The 16,201-nt window shown below is 33.7% G+C and overlaps 2 protein-coding genes across 3 annotated transcripts; both read right to left on the bottom strand.

The window, feature by feature from the left end:
* Positions 1–3,657: 3,657 nt before the first annotated feature.
* On the bottom strand, positions 3,658–11,706 carry LOC139877775 (protease Do-like 2, chloroplastic). Of its 2 annotated transcripts, none has more exons than XM_071865197.1 (21): positions 11,335–11,706; positions 10,117–10,287; positions 9,840–9,890; positions 9,590–9,663; positions 9,378–9,441; positions 9,116–9,160; positions 8,866–8,973; positions 8,609–8,686; positions 8,150–8,216; positions 7,952–8,010; positions 7,587–7,686; positions 6,982–7,061; positions 6,816–6,872; positions 6,429–6,532; positions 6,145–6,232; positions 5,502–5,587; positions 5,372–5,402; positions 5,201–5,272; positions 4,764–4,814; positions 4,548–4,608; positions 3,658–4,339 (listed from the first exon to the last, which is right to left on the bottom strand). In XM_071865197.1, exons 1-21 carry the CDS (start codon positions 11,545–11,547, stop codon positions 4,092–4,094), a joined length of 1,908 nt encoding a protein of 635 aa, XP_071721298.1. In that variant the 5' UTR covers positions 11,548–11,706; the 3' UTR covers positions 3,658–4,091. The 2 variants fall into 2 exon arrangements, with proteins under 2 accessions (XP_071721298.1, XP_071721299.1); XM_071865198.1 differs by having other exon boundaries at positions 5,378–5,402; positions 11,335–11,704.
* A 102-nt stretch (positions 11,707–11,808) lies between these two features.
* LOC139874703 (U1 small nuclear ribonucleoprotein C-like) lies at positions 11,809–15,914 on the bottom strand. Its single transcript, XM_071862112.1, has 6 exons — positions 15,813–15,914; positions 15,637–15,670; positions 15,496–15,538; positions 14,462–14,503; positions 14,147–14,384; positions 11,809–13,565 (listed from the first exon to the last, which is right to left on the bottom strand). The coding sequence occupies exons 2-6, from the start codon at positions 15,642–15,644 to the stop codon at positions 13,072–13,074; spliced, it is 825 nt and encodes a 274-aa protein (XP_071718213.1). The 5' UTR covers positions 15,645–15,670; positions 15,813–15,914; the 3' UTR covers positions 11,809–13,071.
* Between the last annotated feature and the right edge of the window lie 287 nt (positions 15,915–16,201).

Genomic DNA, 16,201 nt, shown 5'->3' with positions numbered 1-16,201 from the left:
GTTATGGATGCATTTACTTTTAGATACTTAATCAGCCTGTCAGTTTCTAAAAATTTAGAAATGCATCTCATGAATGTTATTACTGCTGATCTTTATGGATCATTTGATAGTGATATATATATGAAGATACTTGAAGGATTTAAGGTATCAGAAGCATCAAATGCAAACCACAAAGAAATGTACTCAATTAAATTACAAAGGTCTTTATATGGGTCGAAACAATCGGATCGCATATGGTATACCCGATTAAGTGATTACATGATAAGAAAAGGGGACAAATAATCTTATTTGCACATGTGTCCTTATTAAGAAAATAATGTCCAGATATGTGATTGTAAGTTGTTTATGTCAATCATCATAACATCATATGAACAAATAAAGAGATCAGTATTGCCTTGGATTACAAATTGAGCATATGCCTAATGGTTTACTTGTACATCAAAGAACTTATACCGAAAAGATTTTAAAACATTTTTAAAGACAAAACCATTGGTTGTTAGATCACTCAATATTGACACTGATCCATTTTATCACTGTGAAGATCATGAAGATCATTGGAGCTCTTATGTATCTTACAAATTGTACAAGACCTGATATTTCTTTTGCAGTTAATTTGTTAACAAGGTTCAGCTCAGCTCCTACCAAAAGACACTGGAATGGGATCAAACACATATTTCGATACCTTCGAGGAACTACTGATTTAGAATTATTTTATTCTAACGAATCAAAACAAGATTTGGTTGGTTATGCAGATGCAGGTTATTTATCTGATCCACATAAAGCTAAATCTCAAACTGGATATATATTCCTAAATGGAGGTACTGCAATATCATGGCGTTCTCAAAAACAAACACTTGTTGCAACATCATCAAATCATGCCGAAGTGATTGCATTACATGAAGCTACTCGGGAATATTTTTGGTTGAGATCAATGACACAACTCATTACTGATTCTTGTGGACTAGAACATGATAAAAGTCCAACAACTATCTATGAAGATAATGCAGCTTGCATAGCACAGATGAAGGAAGGATATATCAAAAGTGATCGAACAAAACATATACCTCCTAGATTCTTCTCATACACTCAAGACCTCATTAAGGACAACCAGATTGAAATGAGATATGTTTAATCCATCAAAAACTCTGCTGATCTTTTCACCAAAGCATTTTCATCTACTATTTTCAGAACGCATGTTCACAATATTGGCATGAGGCAAGTTCAAAAGATGTAACAGCTCAACAATGTCTACTTGAGGGGGAGTCAACTATATGATGCACTTTTTTTCCCTTAGCTAAAGTTTTTATTCCACTGGGTTTTTCTTTGGCCAAGGTTTTTAACGAGGCAGTAACTTATAGTTGATCTCAAACAAAACAAAATTGGTATCCAAGGGGGAGTGTTATAATATTAGGCTTTAATGGATAGTCAATTTTGTACAAATCATAGTCAATATTAGATACCTCTTATAGTATTTTTTTTTTTTTGTACTATAAATACTCATGTATGCAAGCTAAAAAACTTGCACTCTCCATTATACTTACAAGAATCATTTCTCTCATTAGTATTCTACTCCTTCATTACTAGAATTTTGTAGTAAGTTTAGGCTACCAATGTTGTTATAAACAATTAAATTACAACAATCTTTTATTTTTGACAAATCAAAGGTATGAGTTAATATTTTATATATCTAATTAATCTAGGAAAAATTGGTGAGGTGGGGTTAGGTTGTGTGAAAACAGGTTGTCAAGTATACAAGTGGTTTAGGAGATGGACAAGATTGGCCTGTGCAATCATGTGTTGGACTCTTGTCTTTTTGTACCTAACGGAATTTCATGTCTAATAAACAACTACTCCGTATTAAAAGTTTAATTAAAATTAATAAAAATAAAAGAAATTTATTCCATGGCTGCACATCGTATTCCGGTAACACCTCCACCGATTATGGAGGTGGCTGATTTTCTTCTTGGCTAGCAATACTAATAATAATGCAAGTCATAGATATACCAAAAAAAAAAAAAAAAAAAAAAAAAAAATTTTATGCTGCCGTAAATGTCATACATATATGATAAAAACGCATTATGCATCCGTAACAAGTGCTCCGTAGTTAGTAATAAGAGTTTTGATTATTTGTTTTTTTTTTAAATAACGAATACTGTATAACAAAAAGCTTTAATCGGAAAATGAAAGACGACCGACAAACATACAAAAGAAACCTTGAAGACAAAATCTCGCGGATGAAAGGATCCATAGGATTAATTGTAGATATTACACAAAATAGAAAGATTTGAGTTGTTTAATCATCGAGCTTTTATTTGAAATTGTATATATCTATCTATTCTATCTATCCTTTAAGTATAAATCTATCTAAAATCTAAAATATATGTATGTTGGATTCGGCTCAATCCTTTTAGTAAAAGATTTAGCCGAGTTTCATTGCAATCCAATTAAGAGAACAAACAATTTTTATTATTATTATTATTATTATTATTATTATTATTATTATTTTATTTTTTTTTTTTTTTTTTTTTTATCTTTATCCTTATCCCCATCCAAAGTATAGCCAGGAACTCAAATTTGATCTTCTTCCACAATTTTTGTTTTTAACGACAAGCTTGCATCAGTGTATCATTTATTTCAACGACACTAATCATTTGCACACACACACACGCGTTCGGGAGGAAACCCGAATCGTATTACAAGAACTCGATCCTTTAACCATCCCGAGGGGCAGGCAGACCGAGTTTGAATCCTGAATGGATCCGGGAAAAAAAACCCCTGAGGTCAATTTGGATATCCATATTTCAGGCAGATTAATTAATAGGATGAACAGAACGAGGCTCGAACCCATGACCTAACCTCCAGTCCCAACACACAAGGTGAAAGGGATGCCGTTGAAGCAATGCTTCGTTGGCGATCTTCTTCCACAATTTAATCCTTGTAATAAGAACAATCACGCCATAAAAGTTTCACATGTAAGCAAACATTGAGGAGTGTAGTCATGATCAAAGCAAGAACAATAAAACTTGTAACAAAAGAATTCATAATAATCTCACAAAAATTAATGAAAACTAGAGTACCAATAGTGATAGATGATCAAATAATCGGTTAGTTGTATTTGGGTTGATTTAGTGACAAAAACGGAGTGTGAAGATGTGATATGGGAACTATTAGAAAAATTGCTAGAGGTTTCCTCAATTTGATGTTTCTAGTGCTAATTCTTGAGGACAAGAATTGTTTCAAGCGATGGGGATTGTTATAGTGGCACATGCAACTCACGTGACATTCACATGTTAGTTGAGTTTGTGTAACATATACAAATGTAACACCAAATTGTTAGTTCTTCAATAAATGATGTAATAGAATGTAATAGGAATTCATTCAGTTGTAATAATAGATTTTTCTTTCCCTGTATTCTCTCAACTACTTTTCAATTCAACGAATAACTCCATTGTTCTTAATCCGAAGCTTTCAGGTTATTCGTTAAGGTCAACCCCAATCTACTAGTTAAGTCCAGGTTGATCATATCATCATCCAGCCAAGCCAAACCATAATGTAAAACCGGCTAACATACTTGGTCCAGATTTATACTCAGACGACAGAAGTAGGACACATAGGTTACAGAAAAATAAAAGGGAAATGTTTCTTGAAAATGTCGTAATTCATTTCGTAAGTGGCACATAAGTAACAGAAATGAAGAAAGATTGTTGATTACACTACACTTTGAGCTTAAATTTCAGTTTTCCATTGATAAACCAATGTGAAGATTGAAATTTGGAACTAGAAAAATTTCTGGAATTTTCCTATTAATGTTAAAAAATATATGAAAAAAAAAATCATCAAATAACTAACTCGGTATACAAATACAACAATTTGCTTGCTTACCAGCATCAACCCACTGCTGCTGACTTCCTTGTGTCCACAGAGCTGCAACTTTTTCATATATCCAGGCAGTTACAAAATTTCATCTGATAACAATATCAGAAACAACAACCCGTACAAATGTGATAAATATTCAATGATTTGCAGCTTCAATCGAGCCTAAAAAGATGGCCTGTGTGGATCAAGACTTGTATATGGGCCAAGAAGAGTAATTAAGCCCATTGAAGCCCATCAAATCCGATTTCTGAATTTGTGACCGGAGAGTCACCAAGATCAAGTTGTTCGATTAGTTTGTTTTCTCCAATGGGGTCCACGTAGGGTTCTAGAAGATCGGAAGATCTCTCAGATGGTATACCGTAATCCTTAAGAATGCAAGATGATGCAGCAGATGAAGCTTCTCTCTCTAAAACCGCAAGATAATTGTCTTCGAATTCGAAAACAAAGTATTTGTCCTTGCATGCTGTGCAAACCAACACCACCATTAGGATTAGAATCACCAAAGGTGGCAAAATGGGTGGTTTGGGTCAACCAACTTTGTAGTGTTCGCCCATTTGACCCATTAGAAGTAAGTATATAATCCAAAGTTCCAAACCAAGGCGTTGCTAATTAAACGAGCTAAATTTTCACATTTTTAAATGCAAATGATAGGAGTCGGAGCATGAACTCACCATCAACGAGATGAGCAAGATGGTGAATGTTCTTTATTCGAGTTCCATTGAATTTTAGAACCTAAAAAAATTTCCACAAACTTAGCATTTCTGAGTATATATATAATAATAATAATATAGGATATAGGAAAAGACAAATAAAACTAATTAGAATCAAAATAAAAATAATATAATAATAATAATAATAATAATAGAAACAATAAAATGTTTACTTGCCTGTTCATTGCTCATATCCTCGTACCCAATGTTCACTTCATTTGCTAATACCTGCAAGTTGAATGCAACATTTAACAGCAATTGAATGCAAGATAGGAGAAAATTTACGAAATCTTAAGACTTTTTTAGTAGATAACCATGCCAAATTTGCTTTACAAAATTCAAATTATTTCATTAATGATCATTTTTTAATTTATGTTTATGTTATTAATTTTTTTTTATTATAATGATAATAATAAATAATAAATAACCTATTTCACTATAATGATTTTAAAGGTTCAATTTGTTTGATTCGTTAGAGATGGAATACAAACCGAATTGTTGTGACCCAGTCAGTAGTAATAAACTGGTTAAAATTGGGAACTCTTTTTTGAAACAAGCCAAATTAATGTAACAGAAACATTAGGGTCGTTAAATCAAGATTCATGCATATGTACCTGAGATAAGATCACAATCTGTTCGCCTTTGAATCTTGCCATTGAATACCGTGCTTTTGTCAATAACTTTAACTAAAACATATGAACAAAAAAGATAACCAACTCAACTACTAAACCAATAATTTGTGGAATATTGACCATTGACCATATGAACAAAAGATAGAGATTCACATTTACCCCTATGCTGTCTTCGCATTCCTCTCTGTCAACACATATATCACGAATAAAAGTATTAAAATACATTAAAATAGACTTCATATTTAATTTTACTGTATATCATTTAGGGTAAGAAAATACATACTCTATAAGTGGTTCTGACAGAGGAGTAAAAACTAAACCAGCTACAATTAAATATGATGGCTGACCCCCTTCAATATGATATGGTACCTATGTCGAACAATAACAAATTAGGTAAACCAGAAGTTTTCATAGTAGCATGTGATTCTAAATGTTCACATTAGAGGTGGCGAGATGGGTTCACCCAAAAATGAATTAGATAAACCATTGATTTCACGATAGCATACGATATCGTCACCCATGCCAAACAATTAAATATTAGGTAAATTAAAAATATCATGGTAGCATGTTGATGGGATTCCAAAGGTTCACACTATAAATGGATACTTTTTTTGTCCATGTCTTGCATTTTATTGTAAACAATTATCCAATAGCTACCATTAGAAAGAATATTATATTATTATAACAATAAATAACATCTTCAAATAGAATACTCAGGTGGTTGTGAGCATTAATAATAGACTCTGGGCGACTTAAGGCATTCAAACCATTCGGGGTATACTTAACTTGGTCCCATTTAAGCTATAAATATTTGAGATAAATTTAAATAAATAAATAACCCATATCGACCCATTTATATGGGGTCAAAATTGCAACTCTAGTTCACAGCAACAAAGAAGCAATGTGAAATACTGATATCTGCTTACCAAATGTACTCTCGGATTCATAACAGTTTGAACTTTCATGAAAGCCCCTGCTCTGATGATACCAAGCTCTGCTATATCACCAGTAAACCTGAAGCATAACATCATTAGAAATAAGATGCATAACATGTGCATGCACCACCAAAAGAGAACGAAATAAACTGCGTTTATGCTCTACTTATTGCATAATTATTCTAAAACAAAGGTAAGAATAATAAATTATTCACCTTTATTATGAGAAGTTTATATATATGTAACATATGTGAATAAATAATCAAAGGCCTTACTTTTGACTAATGAGGTAGCGAAATGCAATACGTTCGGTTGATCGGAAAGGAACGGTCCCTTCTGACCCAACGTCTACTCCGTCAAAACTTACAATTACATCCCCCTGGAAAGTGGAAAAAAAAAATGCTTATATCTGAACATTTCCTACAACTTTGTTATTAAACCATAAACATTAGATGGTAATTTTAGGCTAAGGATCGAGTCGGTTTACCCAAAACACTTCACCAAAAATATTATATTCGTTAGAAACTGGTCCGCCAAATATCAAATATGACCATCTTTACTCTAGGTTTTTTCCTCTAGGTTTTTTCCTCTAGGTTTCTACCCGTTTTAGATGACTATGTTGATTTTAACTAGTAGGATCTTGCGTTTAAATAGTAGTATACCTCCTTCAAGACATTACTGGTACCAGAAGTCGGTTCAACACGGCGGACAAGTACACCCTGCATATATAAACATTGGAGGTGGGGACCACAATGGTAAGTTCATGCATAACTATGGACATTAAAGTGACAATCAGTGACGTGATGCTTTTTGGCTAAATGGACGAACCTCATTAGACGGCACTTTTAAGCAGGCACGTAACGCCGGATTCTCTAATTTCTGCAATAATATACCAAGGGAAGGGAATCCTGAAATTTGAACAGATGTGATTTATTTACAATATTTTCTATATCATAGTCAGCAAATTACTCTAGGAACGTATAGTTTAGTTCAGAAAAGGTACTCAGTGGAAGAATATCAATATATATTATAAACAGAGTCAACAATTTTGCAAAGCATCTTATATTATATTGCTAAGTAGGTTTACGTACAGGCAGCAAAATCGATGGGTGGTAACAGGTCAATACAGGGTACTCACACATGTTAAAACACTTCCTGAACTTTTAATAGTTAATTGAGTGAAATATAATAAATATACCATTTTTAATTAATAAAAATCAAAACTTTTTAAATAAAACGAAATATGAAGTATTATTGGAATATGGAACAATAGTACACTTTGAGCGACTTTCGACCCATTCGACATTTGGCTTGTTTATTCTCAAGCTAATTTTTTTGTTTTATCCATTAAAGAAAGAAACTTAACAGGAATTGACCCATTCATAAATAAATGGGCCGAGGTTGCTATATTAAGTAAGGTGGCATTTTCTCACCAGTGTACTTCCCATTTCTCTCATAGTCATCCAGAAAATGAGACACGACTGTTGTTGGAATTACATACCCAATGTTCTCAGTATCATCAGATCTGTATACCTACAAACACAAGTAGATGTGCATAAAGCCACGGCATGCAAAAAAAAAAAAGTGGCTTGTTCTTGTGCAAGACGCAAGCCAAACTAGTAAGATATTTTTCACTCCATTCGGGATAAAGTAGTATAGTTTTGACTTGCAATGCTTCGTAATTATACACATTGTTACCGGCAAAGAGTATTTATTATTCTATATTCAAAATAAATAATTATGTTTGACACGAGACTCTATTTTAGTAGCATAGGGATCGCGATAGACTATTAGTTACCTGAAATGCGACACCGATGCATTCTCCTTGATCATTGAAAGCAGGACCACCACTATTACCTACAAAATTGCTGGTATAAGCAGTGGTTACAGCAGGAAGAAACGTATAGCACCACAAAATTAGCAAAAAAATGAAGAAAAAAATAAACTAACAGTATAGAGACAGACCGAATTATCTTGAAAAGAGAACAAGTAATACCAGGATTAATTGCTGCATCGATTTGAATGCCCAACAATTCAGCTGATCCATGAGCATAGGATGTAACCTGACAGAGACAAAATAACAACATTGCCTTCAAACACAATGCATACTTGGTTTAGGTTACCATGAAAGACGCTCTCCAGAATATTCGTGCTTTTTTTCTTATAAAACATCTTCAAATTCATGTAGTAAGTTCGACCATAACCAGAAAAAATGAGACTGCTATTTTTATGTAGAGCATGATCCCAGCACTAAGTTAATTCAATGTATACAACTACAAGAATTGCATTCTATTTTTCTTGTAAAAGTTTTAGAAACTTGCTTTTTCATAAAAACCAAATATTTTTCTAGTCAGAAAGTGGTTAATTCTCACTCATAATTGAGTAAAAACGCTAACTTTCTAATGTTACATTCCTAAAAATTTAACGTCAGTGAAATGAAGACCATGTAACAAACCTCTATTCGAGATACAACCCCCTTGGTCACTGAAATGGTATCTCCTCCAAGTGGATACCCTACAACAGTTACTGGATCCTGTAGAAGAAAAAGTTTAAAGTTACAACACAGATCATAATTTCTTTTTTTTGATCTGTTTCCATTTACAAGTGGTTCACTCAATTTTTTAATGCTATATTCCTATCATATAAATCGAATATAAAAACCTTGGATATTTTAATTTTTTAAGGATGTGGGAAGTTTGAAGGGATATTTACCTGAAGACGAGGCAAATGGCCAAACTGAAGTGACTCAGCCCCTTTCCAGAACTTCTCATTTTCTACTGAAAGCAACGCTATGTCACATTCCATACCTTTAGCTAAAACCTGTAAAATAATGATCTTCTCAATCCCAGTCATTAATAATTAATTAATAATAGTAATAATAACACTTTCATAATAAGTTGCTATAACTAGTTTAGACAGAAAAAAGGTTGAGTTAACTCCTCTATCTTATTAACAAAAATACCTTAGCCACATATTTGGTGTCATCCCCTCTTCTCTTGACTTTGACCTGCAATCAGTGAATATAATGGTACTCAGCAATAGAGCACATTTTGATCATTGACACAATATGAGAATAAATAATTTTCTTCCATGGGTTAATTTATAGGAGAAATTGGATTCGCTAATGTTTTCGATAGCTAACTTTAGCCTCGAAGTACAGGAATAAAAATAAGAATGGGTGAACTTCTGTTAAATTTAGCAAAATAATCAATGAAATATCCTACTTGTGTGTTGTGTTCAACACAATGAGCATTTGTCAAGAGCTTTCCATCACCAATCATAAAAGCACTGCATAAAAAATCGGAAGATAAACAATTTCACGATTAGAAACGATACATGACTATGAACGTTTCTAGAAGATATAAAAATTAAATACAAAAAATATTATAAACTTAATTATGGCCATCGGATAAAAGGAATAAGGATAAAAGCATACCTTCCTGTACTTGTAAACTGTCTTTGCTTTTGCCAAGGCAGGGAATAATCTGGTTCAGTATGAGTGCAATAAACCTAAAGGATATATAAAAACAACAACAATATTTAATTAAATCACATACACCTTCATATCAAAGAAAATGAGATCTACCACTTTCGCAAGTGATTTCATGGAACATTATACAAAAATTTATTGACAAAAAACAAAATGGTACGATTCTACTATGTATGAAGGGTTGGTCAAACTTTACCTTCACAACAGCATTAAGAAAAGAAGCATCTTGAATTTTAGCTGTGTCTGCCTGAAAAGGAGAATATGATTTAGTTTGCAGTAACATAGGGATCACTTTAGCTAATAAATGGGGTCAAACAAATGAACCTATATGATGCACCTTATATAAGATGTTCAATAACTACAGCCGAGATTACATAATTGTGGTTTGTAAGTTAGATATCATATATTGCAATTCTCAAGAAATAAGCTTAAGCTATATACATCATATCAAACGGAATAAGATCTTTTCATACCTGTTGATCCTTCAAGGTACCCATAAAACCTTTGGCATTTTTTCTCTGCGTACCAAATGACTTAAGGGACTGAGGTTGTTCTGCATTGTTTATGCCACTATGATCATCAGCATTTATATATGGTTGTTCATCTCTTGATCTTCTTGAAAGCTTTTGTAAATTGGATTCTTTCTGGATACAAACATTACAAGAAAATTATGTAACCAAGATTGCAAGTGCGAATCAAGTATTAAAAATAACAAGCAACAACATAGGCCATATCATACAAGGATTTAATCATGAGCCTCAATCTACTTCAAAACAAGACATTTACTCGCTCAAAATCCCCTTCATCTTGTGCAAGTGAGACCGTTGCTCCAAATTTATCCATTGCATTCCATCACTAACACGGAGTTATTTCATTAATTTAACTAACAAGAAACCGGTAAGGTTTTTCCTATTCAAGCTACTCAAATGTACGAGGCCTAACTGGGTTATCTTATGACCCTTTCTTACCCTTTTCCCTATGCATTTAAGATACACTGCGTGAGGTTTAAACATGAGACCTCTTGTGAGTAACCACCTGGTTATCTTGAGATCATGGAATGTTTAATTCATTAATTTAACTAGTCTAATAAAATGATTTATGGAAAGAACAAAATGCAGCCTCACGTTAACCCCAAATATATTTCCCTAGGCCATGACATTGCTTACAGAGCAACATACACATCATTTCAAAGCTGTAAAACAGTTTAATTAGTAATAAACTGGCTCTAAGTTTCCTGTTGCATTACATCACGAAAACAAAGGTGTTCCATAAGTCAATCCCATCAAACACAATGTAGCCTAACCTAGCACTAAGTAACTAAATCTTCAGGCCATCTAATTATTCGCAGAACTGCATACGCATCAATTATATGACATAATCAAATTTATGACCTACAAAACCATCCCAAAATAGCCTAGTGGTTGGGCTACTGATATCCTGTATAACAAATCAAAACAACTGAACTATGAGCATCCTTAATGATGTGAACTTCACAAGTCCATAGCATCGCCACGTCATGCCACATCAGCTTTTTATAAACTTCAGCAGGTTATTTATATATTACTCAACTAACAGTCTAACACTCTAGCAGCAACAATTAGAAATTAAAATTAAAATTACAATGAAAACACGAAATTAGCTTAAATTAAAATCAAACAAGCTCACAATTTCATGAAATTGAAGAAATATACCTTAGGTGATGATTTACGAGTACTTTCCTTCGGAATTCTCTTCTTCGGATCTTGACTTTGACTTTGACTTTTGCTGGTAGCTTTTGGAATGATTAAGCGAGTAGCAGATAATTTGGAAGAAGATGAGAAAATAAGTTGAGATGAAACTGAACAGCGTGAAGTTCCGGTGGAAGTTAGGGCATTAAGAAAGGAAGATGCGACGGTGATCGCCATTTTTACCGGCGGCCGTTACTTAGGTTCAGGTAAGAAGGAAATAGAGAGGAAAACAGTGTCACTGTTTTGTTAAAGTGGGAGATATAATTTGAGTTACCTTATCCGCTCATTCAATTTAAGGTTAAGTTACTTAAATAGTCCTTTTACTTTTATACTTTTGCAACTTTTAACTTATTTTTATGCATGAATTTTTGGCAATTGACACGGTGGCTAAACTTGAACATCTATTTTGTAGTGGTGAAAAATCATAAATACATCAAAATACATTACTATTACTATTTATTTACTTCAAAAACTAAAAAAGTATTATGGAGTATTTACTACTCTTTATACTAATTTACAACATCAAACAACCCATATAACTCGGATTAGGATCCTCTCCTGTTACATTACAACATGATAGGTCATGTTATGATTTTTGTGAGGAGAAAAAATATGACCCACTAATTATTTGTATTTATTTATTTATTTTGTTATTACCTTTATTCATGCTTAAAATATAACTTAATGGGTCAAGTTACAGGAGAGAATCTTGATCCTATAACTCGTACAATCTTCACAAGGAGACAAAGTACTGTAAAATCATCACTCAAGCAGAAGAAGACTATTCCCAGATGCAATATTTGGGAACCGAAAGACAACTAGATTAGCAAAGTTTGATTGCCATTTCGAAATATTCCAACCGAAAGACAACTACATTAAGGTATCTTGTGTTGACTGTGTACAATAGCCGCAATTGGTCACTACTACGAAACAAAAACATGTCTTCGATGCATGGGAAGCTCAATACGCATGCCATAAGTAAGGAGGCATTTGGAAACATTTTTAGGGACAATCGGGGAAGGTATCAATATTTTTTGGTTGTTGTCCGAGACTCAAAATAGATAAGAATGTGGAATACCTTTTTTTATACATTTTCAAACATGGAACTTTCTTAAGGCCCGTCAAAAGCTGTTACATTTCAATCTCATTTCACAAAAGGATGAACCTGGACAACTTTGATTTGGAAGAACCGGAGGATAACTAAGAGACAACAAATCCCGAATGCCGTTTATTTGATGATGATCAGTCCGAACATACACAGGTGGAAAGCAAGATATCTACAATCCCAAAGAGTGTATCAACCGACCAACAGCAACATGCTCGCTTTTCCTTGCAAGCATTAAAAAAAGGGTAAAACCGACCCTCTGGCGGCCCCACACCGACAACATGCTCGTATACGACTGAGCATAGCTGCTTTCCTAAGTGACTAGACATTTTTTAACACACAATAATCATCTTCAAGATGTGTTTAAAATATACTTTTAAGAGTAATTAGTAATAGTAATTACTGATATACCTTATTCAGTTACTACTTTTTCACATTACAGATTCAGAATACAGATGATAGAATTTGTAAACTCAAGATAGTCATCGTAAACAAAATCAATTTTAATATGGGAACATAGAATGGATATTGGAGTGGTGAACTTTTTATACAGCCAATATTAGAACAAAAAACCAATACCGGCGCTTTTCAAAATATCAATGTTTAGCTTCCTGAGGTTGGGCACCGGCATTAGGACTTTCAAAACCTCCAGTTGATGGTGCTGTGGGGTTAGCTTGATACATATTTTGTGTAAACAATGGAGGTGGTCCACCTGAAGTAGGGGTTCCTGAGCTCACTGGGGCCATCATCGGTGCATTTAACATTATGGGCCTTAGCATACCATTGTTAACCTGCCCAGGTGCCGATGGATTGACCTGACCAGACGCAGATGGATTGACCTGACCAGATGCAGATGGGTTGACCTGTCCAGGCATGGATGGGTTGACCTGACCTGGCATGGATGGGTTGACCTGTCCAGGCATGGATGGGTTGAACTGACCTGGCATGGATGGGTTGACCTGTCCAGGCATGGATGGGTTGACCTGACCAGGCATGGATAGGTTGATCTGAGCTGGCATGGATGGGTTGACCTGACCAGGAACGGAAGGTGAACCAGGGGGTGCGAGCGTCGGAGGCATCCCGGGATATCCTGGTAAAGCACAAGAAAAATGGTTTAAAGCAGTTAAATAACTGCATGGGTACATTTGTTAAAAAAAATAGAAAACATAAGGGAAGGAAAAAAAAAAATCATATAATTTTTTTGGGAAAAAAAAAACCATATAATTTTTTTGGGCAAAAAAACAAAGAACTTCATAAACGATAATGGAAAACTTTATCAAAAAAATGAAGCCCCAAATTACAATGAGTAAACCAAAGAAACATACGAGCTCAAAAACTACAAACAAATAAATAGAATGCGCCCATTACTCTAAAATGAAAACAACCCCTCCATATGAAAGTGGGTCCATTGGGTTAAATTTTATTGACAACGGATCAAATGGGTCAAATTAAAAAAGAAAATGGGTCACCTTTGTATACTCAATTGTTTACGTCCTCCAAAAATTAAGTTTTTAGAACCATAGATTGGGAAAACTATTTACCAGACATAACTATATATGTGACAACCCTTTATAGACAAATACGCAAAGGAACGTGCGCAGGTATACTTATGAGTTTACTATATCTATTTTCCAAATATCAAAACACCAATTTATCAGATGCATAAATTACCTGCAGTACCAGGAACAGGTCTGGGCAAAGGTGCAACGGGTCTCATTCCAGGGTATAATGCCGGGTTCATCGGCATCAATGGATTAGGTAGTACAGGAAGACGAGGTCTAAGTTGGCTGTAGGCCCCACCAACTTGCTGAAACGCAGCCGCTTGTCCAAGATGTTCCTTAACCTTTTGATCAATCAAATACTGATTTTGTTGTGCCTCGTATTGCTGATAGTAGGTCCGAACATTTGCCTGTAAAAGTATATAAACACGTGAGAAAATCTCAAATTTTTCTTGTATGTTGTACTTTAATTTAGGATGGACGGTACCTTGTGTTTATACCCGGCATTATGCTGCTTCCTTACAGAAGGCTGGAAAAGGATACAACACATTGTCATTCACGTCTAGATGATGAACACACTCCTTCTAACACTCAATCGAGGAGTAATATACTATATTAACCCAAGGGATATATAAGTAATTTCACAGTTCAAATCAATATCTCGAATTAGTTAGAAGGTTAGCACAGCATGAGTATTGGCAGGCAAATACCGATTCTTTTCATAATAATGAGCACTCAACCAAATTTAGGGATTAATTACACCAAGCAACGATACATGCTCATATACTTATTCCTTAAATCTCTATTCATATACAGTAATAATACTTTTAAAAATTTATCCTTATACAGTATTTATACCTTAAGCTATATCAAAATCTAATAATTTAATTATCACAAAATGTTAAGTTTACCTAAGGCAAGATCATACAATACTGCTACCTAATAATACAATGGCCCAAGCAAGTGAAGTTGCTTCACATCTTCAACTTCATTCTATCATTATAACATTAGTATCACTTATTTCATCAAGATGTAATAGTAGCAATTCAAGGTTGCAAAACTCGCTATTCGGGGAGTAATCAGACGGGACTTTGGAAGAATTAACCGGAAATTCCCCCATTAATCGGATTGTAATTTTTATACATTTAAATACAGAATTTCAAAATTATGTGTAAATTAAAAGAAAACCATGAACATAAACATAAACTTTAACATAATAATCTAAAATCGTTCATTTTGTTTAAAAACTCTAAAATTCTAGTTTAAATTCATTTAAAATGTTGACCAATTTTGACTTTGACCGACTTTGATCATCAAATCTGATTTTGACCGATTAACCTACGTTTACCGATTAATTAAACGGATTTTGGAAAATCAGAACAGACTCCTCATACAAAGGAGTAATCAGAGATTAATCGGCAGTAATCCGGGGTTTTTACAAAAATATAAATCACCAATAACAAAACAATAAAAATCAATAACAAAACGAAAAAGAGTGAACTTGAACGATTAACGAAGTACCGAGTCATGTGTCAAGTACGTATCACAGTAATCACAATAGTACCTGCAAAAATTCAACCAAATTTAGTGATATCACATCAAAACGCGCGTAATAATAGCACGGAAGTATGAAATTGAGCAATATAAATACAAAATTCTCACCGAGGCATGGTAGATTACAACCGATGTGTAAGATCTGTTATCATTAAAAAAAACAAAATCAAATAATTAGCAAAAAGTGCATTATCTAATGCAAAACTCAACTAATTACATGAGCAAAATACTATAATTGTAATTAAATATATGAAAATATTTGTAATTTGATGAACTGTAATTACGTTGTTATAGCTAAGCTAGAGATCAGAATGAGTATGCAGAGACACCTAATTAGCGCGGAAGAACAACGATCAAACGAGGAGGGCTTCAATTTTTGATAGTGTGATCGAAAGTGCGAGAAGATGTCAATATTTACACTTTGCCCCCATATACTATTTTTTTTTTCTTTTTTATCCCGTATACAAGTACGAAATTTGTAACTTTGGGTTCATTTGTCACGTGTAGAAATACAACTATTAATATTTGTGTAACAATGCTCGACTAAATATAATGTTTTTTTTTTTCCCCTTCCCGAAAGGCAAACTGTATTAAACAACGCAAAAAGAAAATAACAAGGGTCTATAGATCAGTTACATACTCGATTCTGAGCTATAGGAATACAAAACACGAC

Source organism: Rutidosis leptorrhynchoides, chromosome 11 (genome assembly GCF_046630445.1).
Source record: "Rutidosis leptorrhynchoides isolate AG116_Rl617_1_P2 chromosome 11, CSIRO_AGI_Rlap_v1, whole genome shotgun sequence".
Taxonomy (NCBI): domain Eukaryota; kingdom Viridiplantae; phylum Streptophyta; class Magnoliopsida; order Asterales; family Asteraceae; genus Rutidosis; species Rutidosis leptorrhynchoides.
This window is presented reverse-complemented; position numbering and strand designations above follow the sequence as displayed.

Excerpts from the sequence above, each read along its gene's own strand:
- LOC139877775 (XM_071865197.1), bottom strand. The coding sequence starts at position 11,547 with ATGGCGATCACCGTCGCATCTTCCTTTCTTAATGCCCTAACTTCCACC. Across the intron at positions 7,687-7,951 it reads GCATCGGTGTCGCATTTCAG|GTATACAGATCTGATGATAC; the intron begins GTAACTAATAGT and ends TTGTGTTTGTAG. Across the intron at positions 4,340-4,547 it reads TCTTGCTCATCTCGTTGATG|CATGCAAGGACAAATACTTT; the intron begins GTGAGTTCATGC and ends TGGTTTGCACAG.
- LOC139874703 (XM_071862112.1), bottom strand. Across the intron at positions 14,504-15,495 it reads CGTACTTGACACATGACTCG|CCTTCTGTAAGGAAGCAGCA; the intron begins GTACTTCGTTAA and ends ATCCTTTTCCAG. Across the intron at positions 13,566-14,146 it reads ACCTGTTCCTGGTACTGCAG|GATATCCCGGGATGCCTCCG; the intron begins GTAATTTATGCA and ends GTGCTTTACCAG.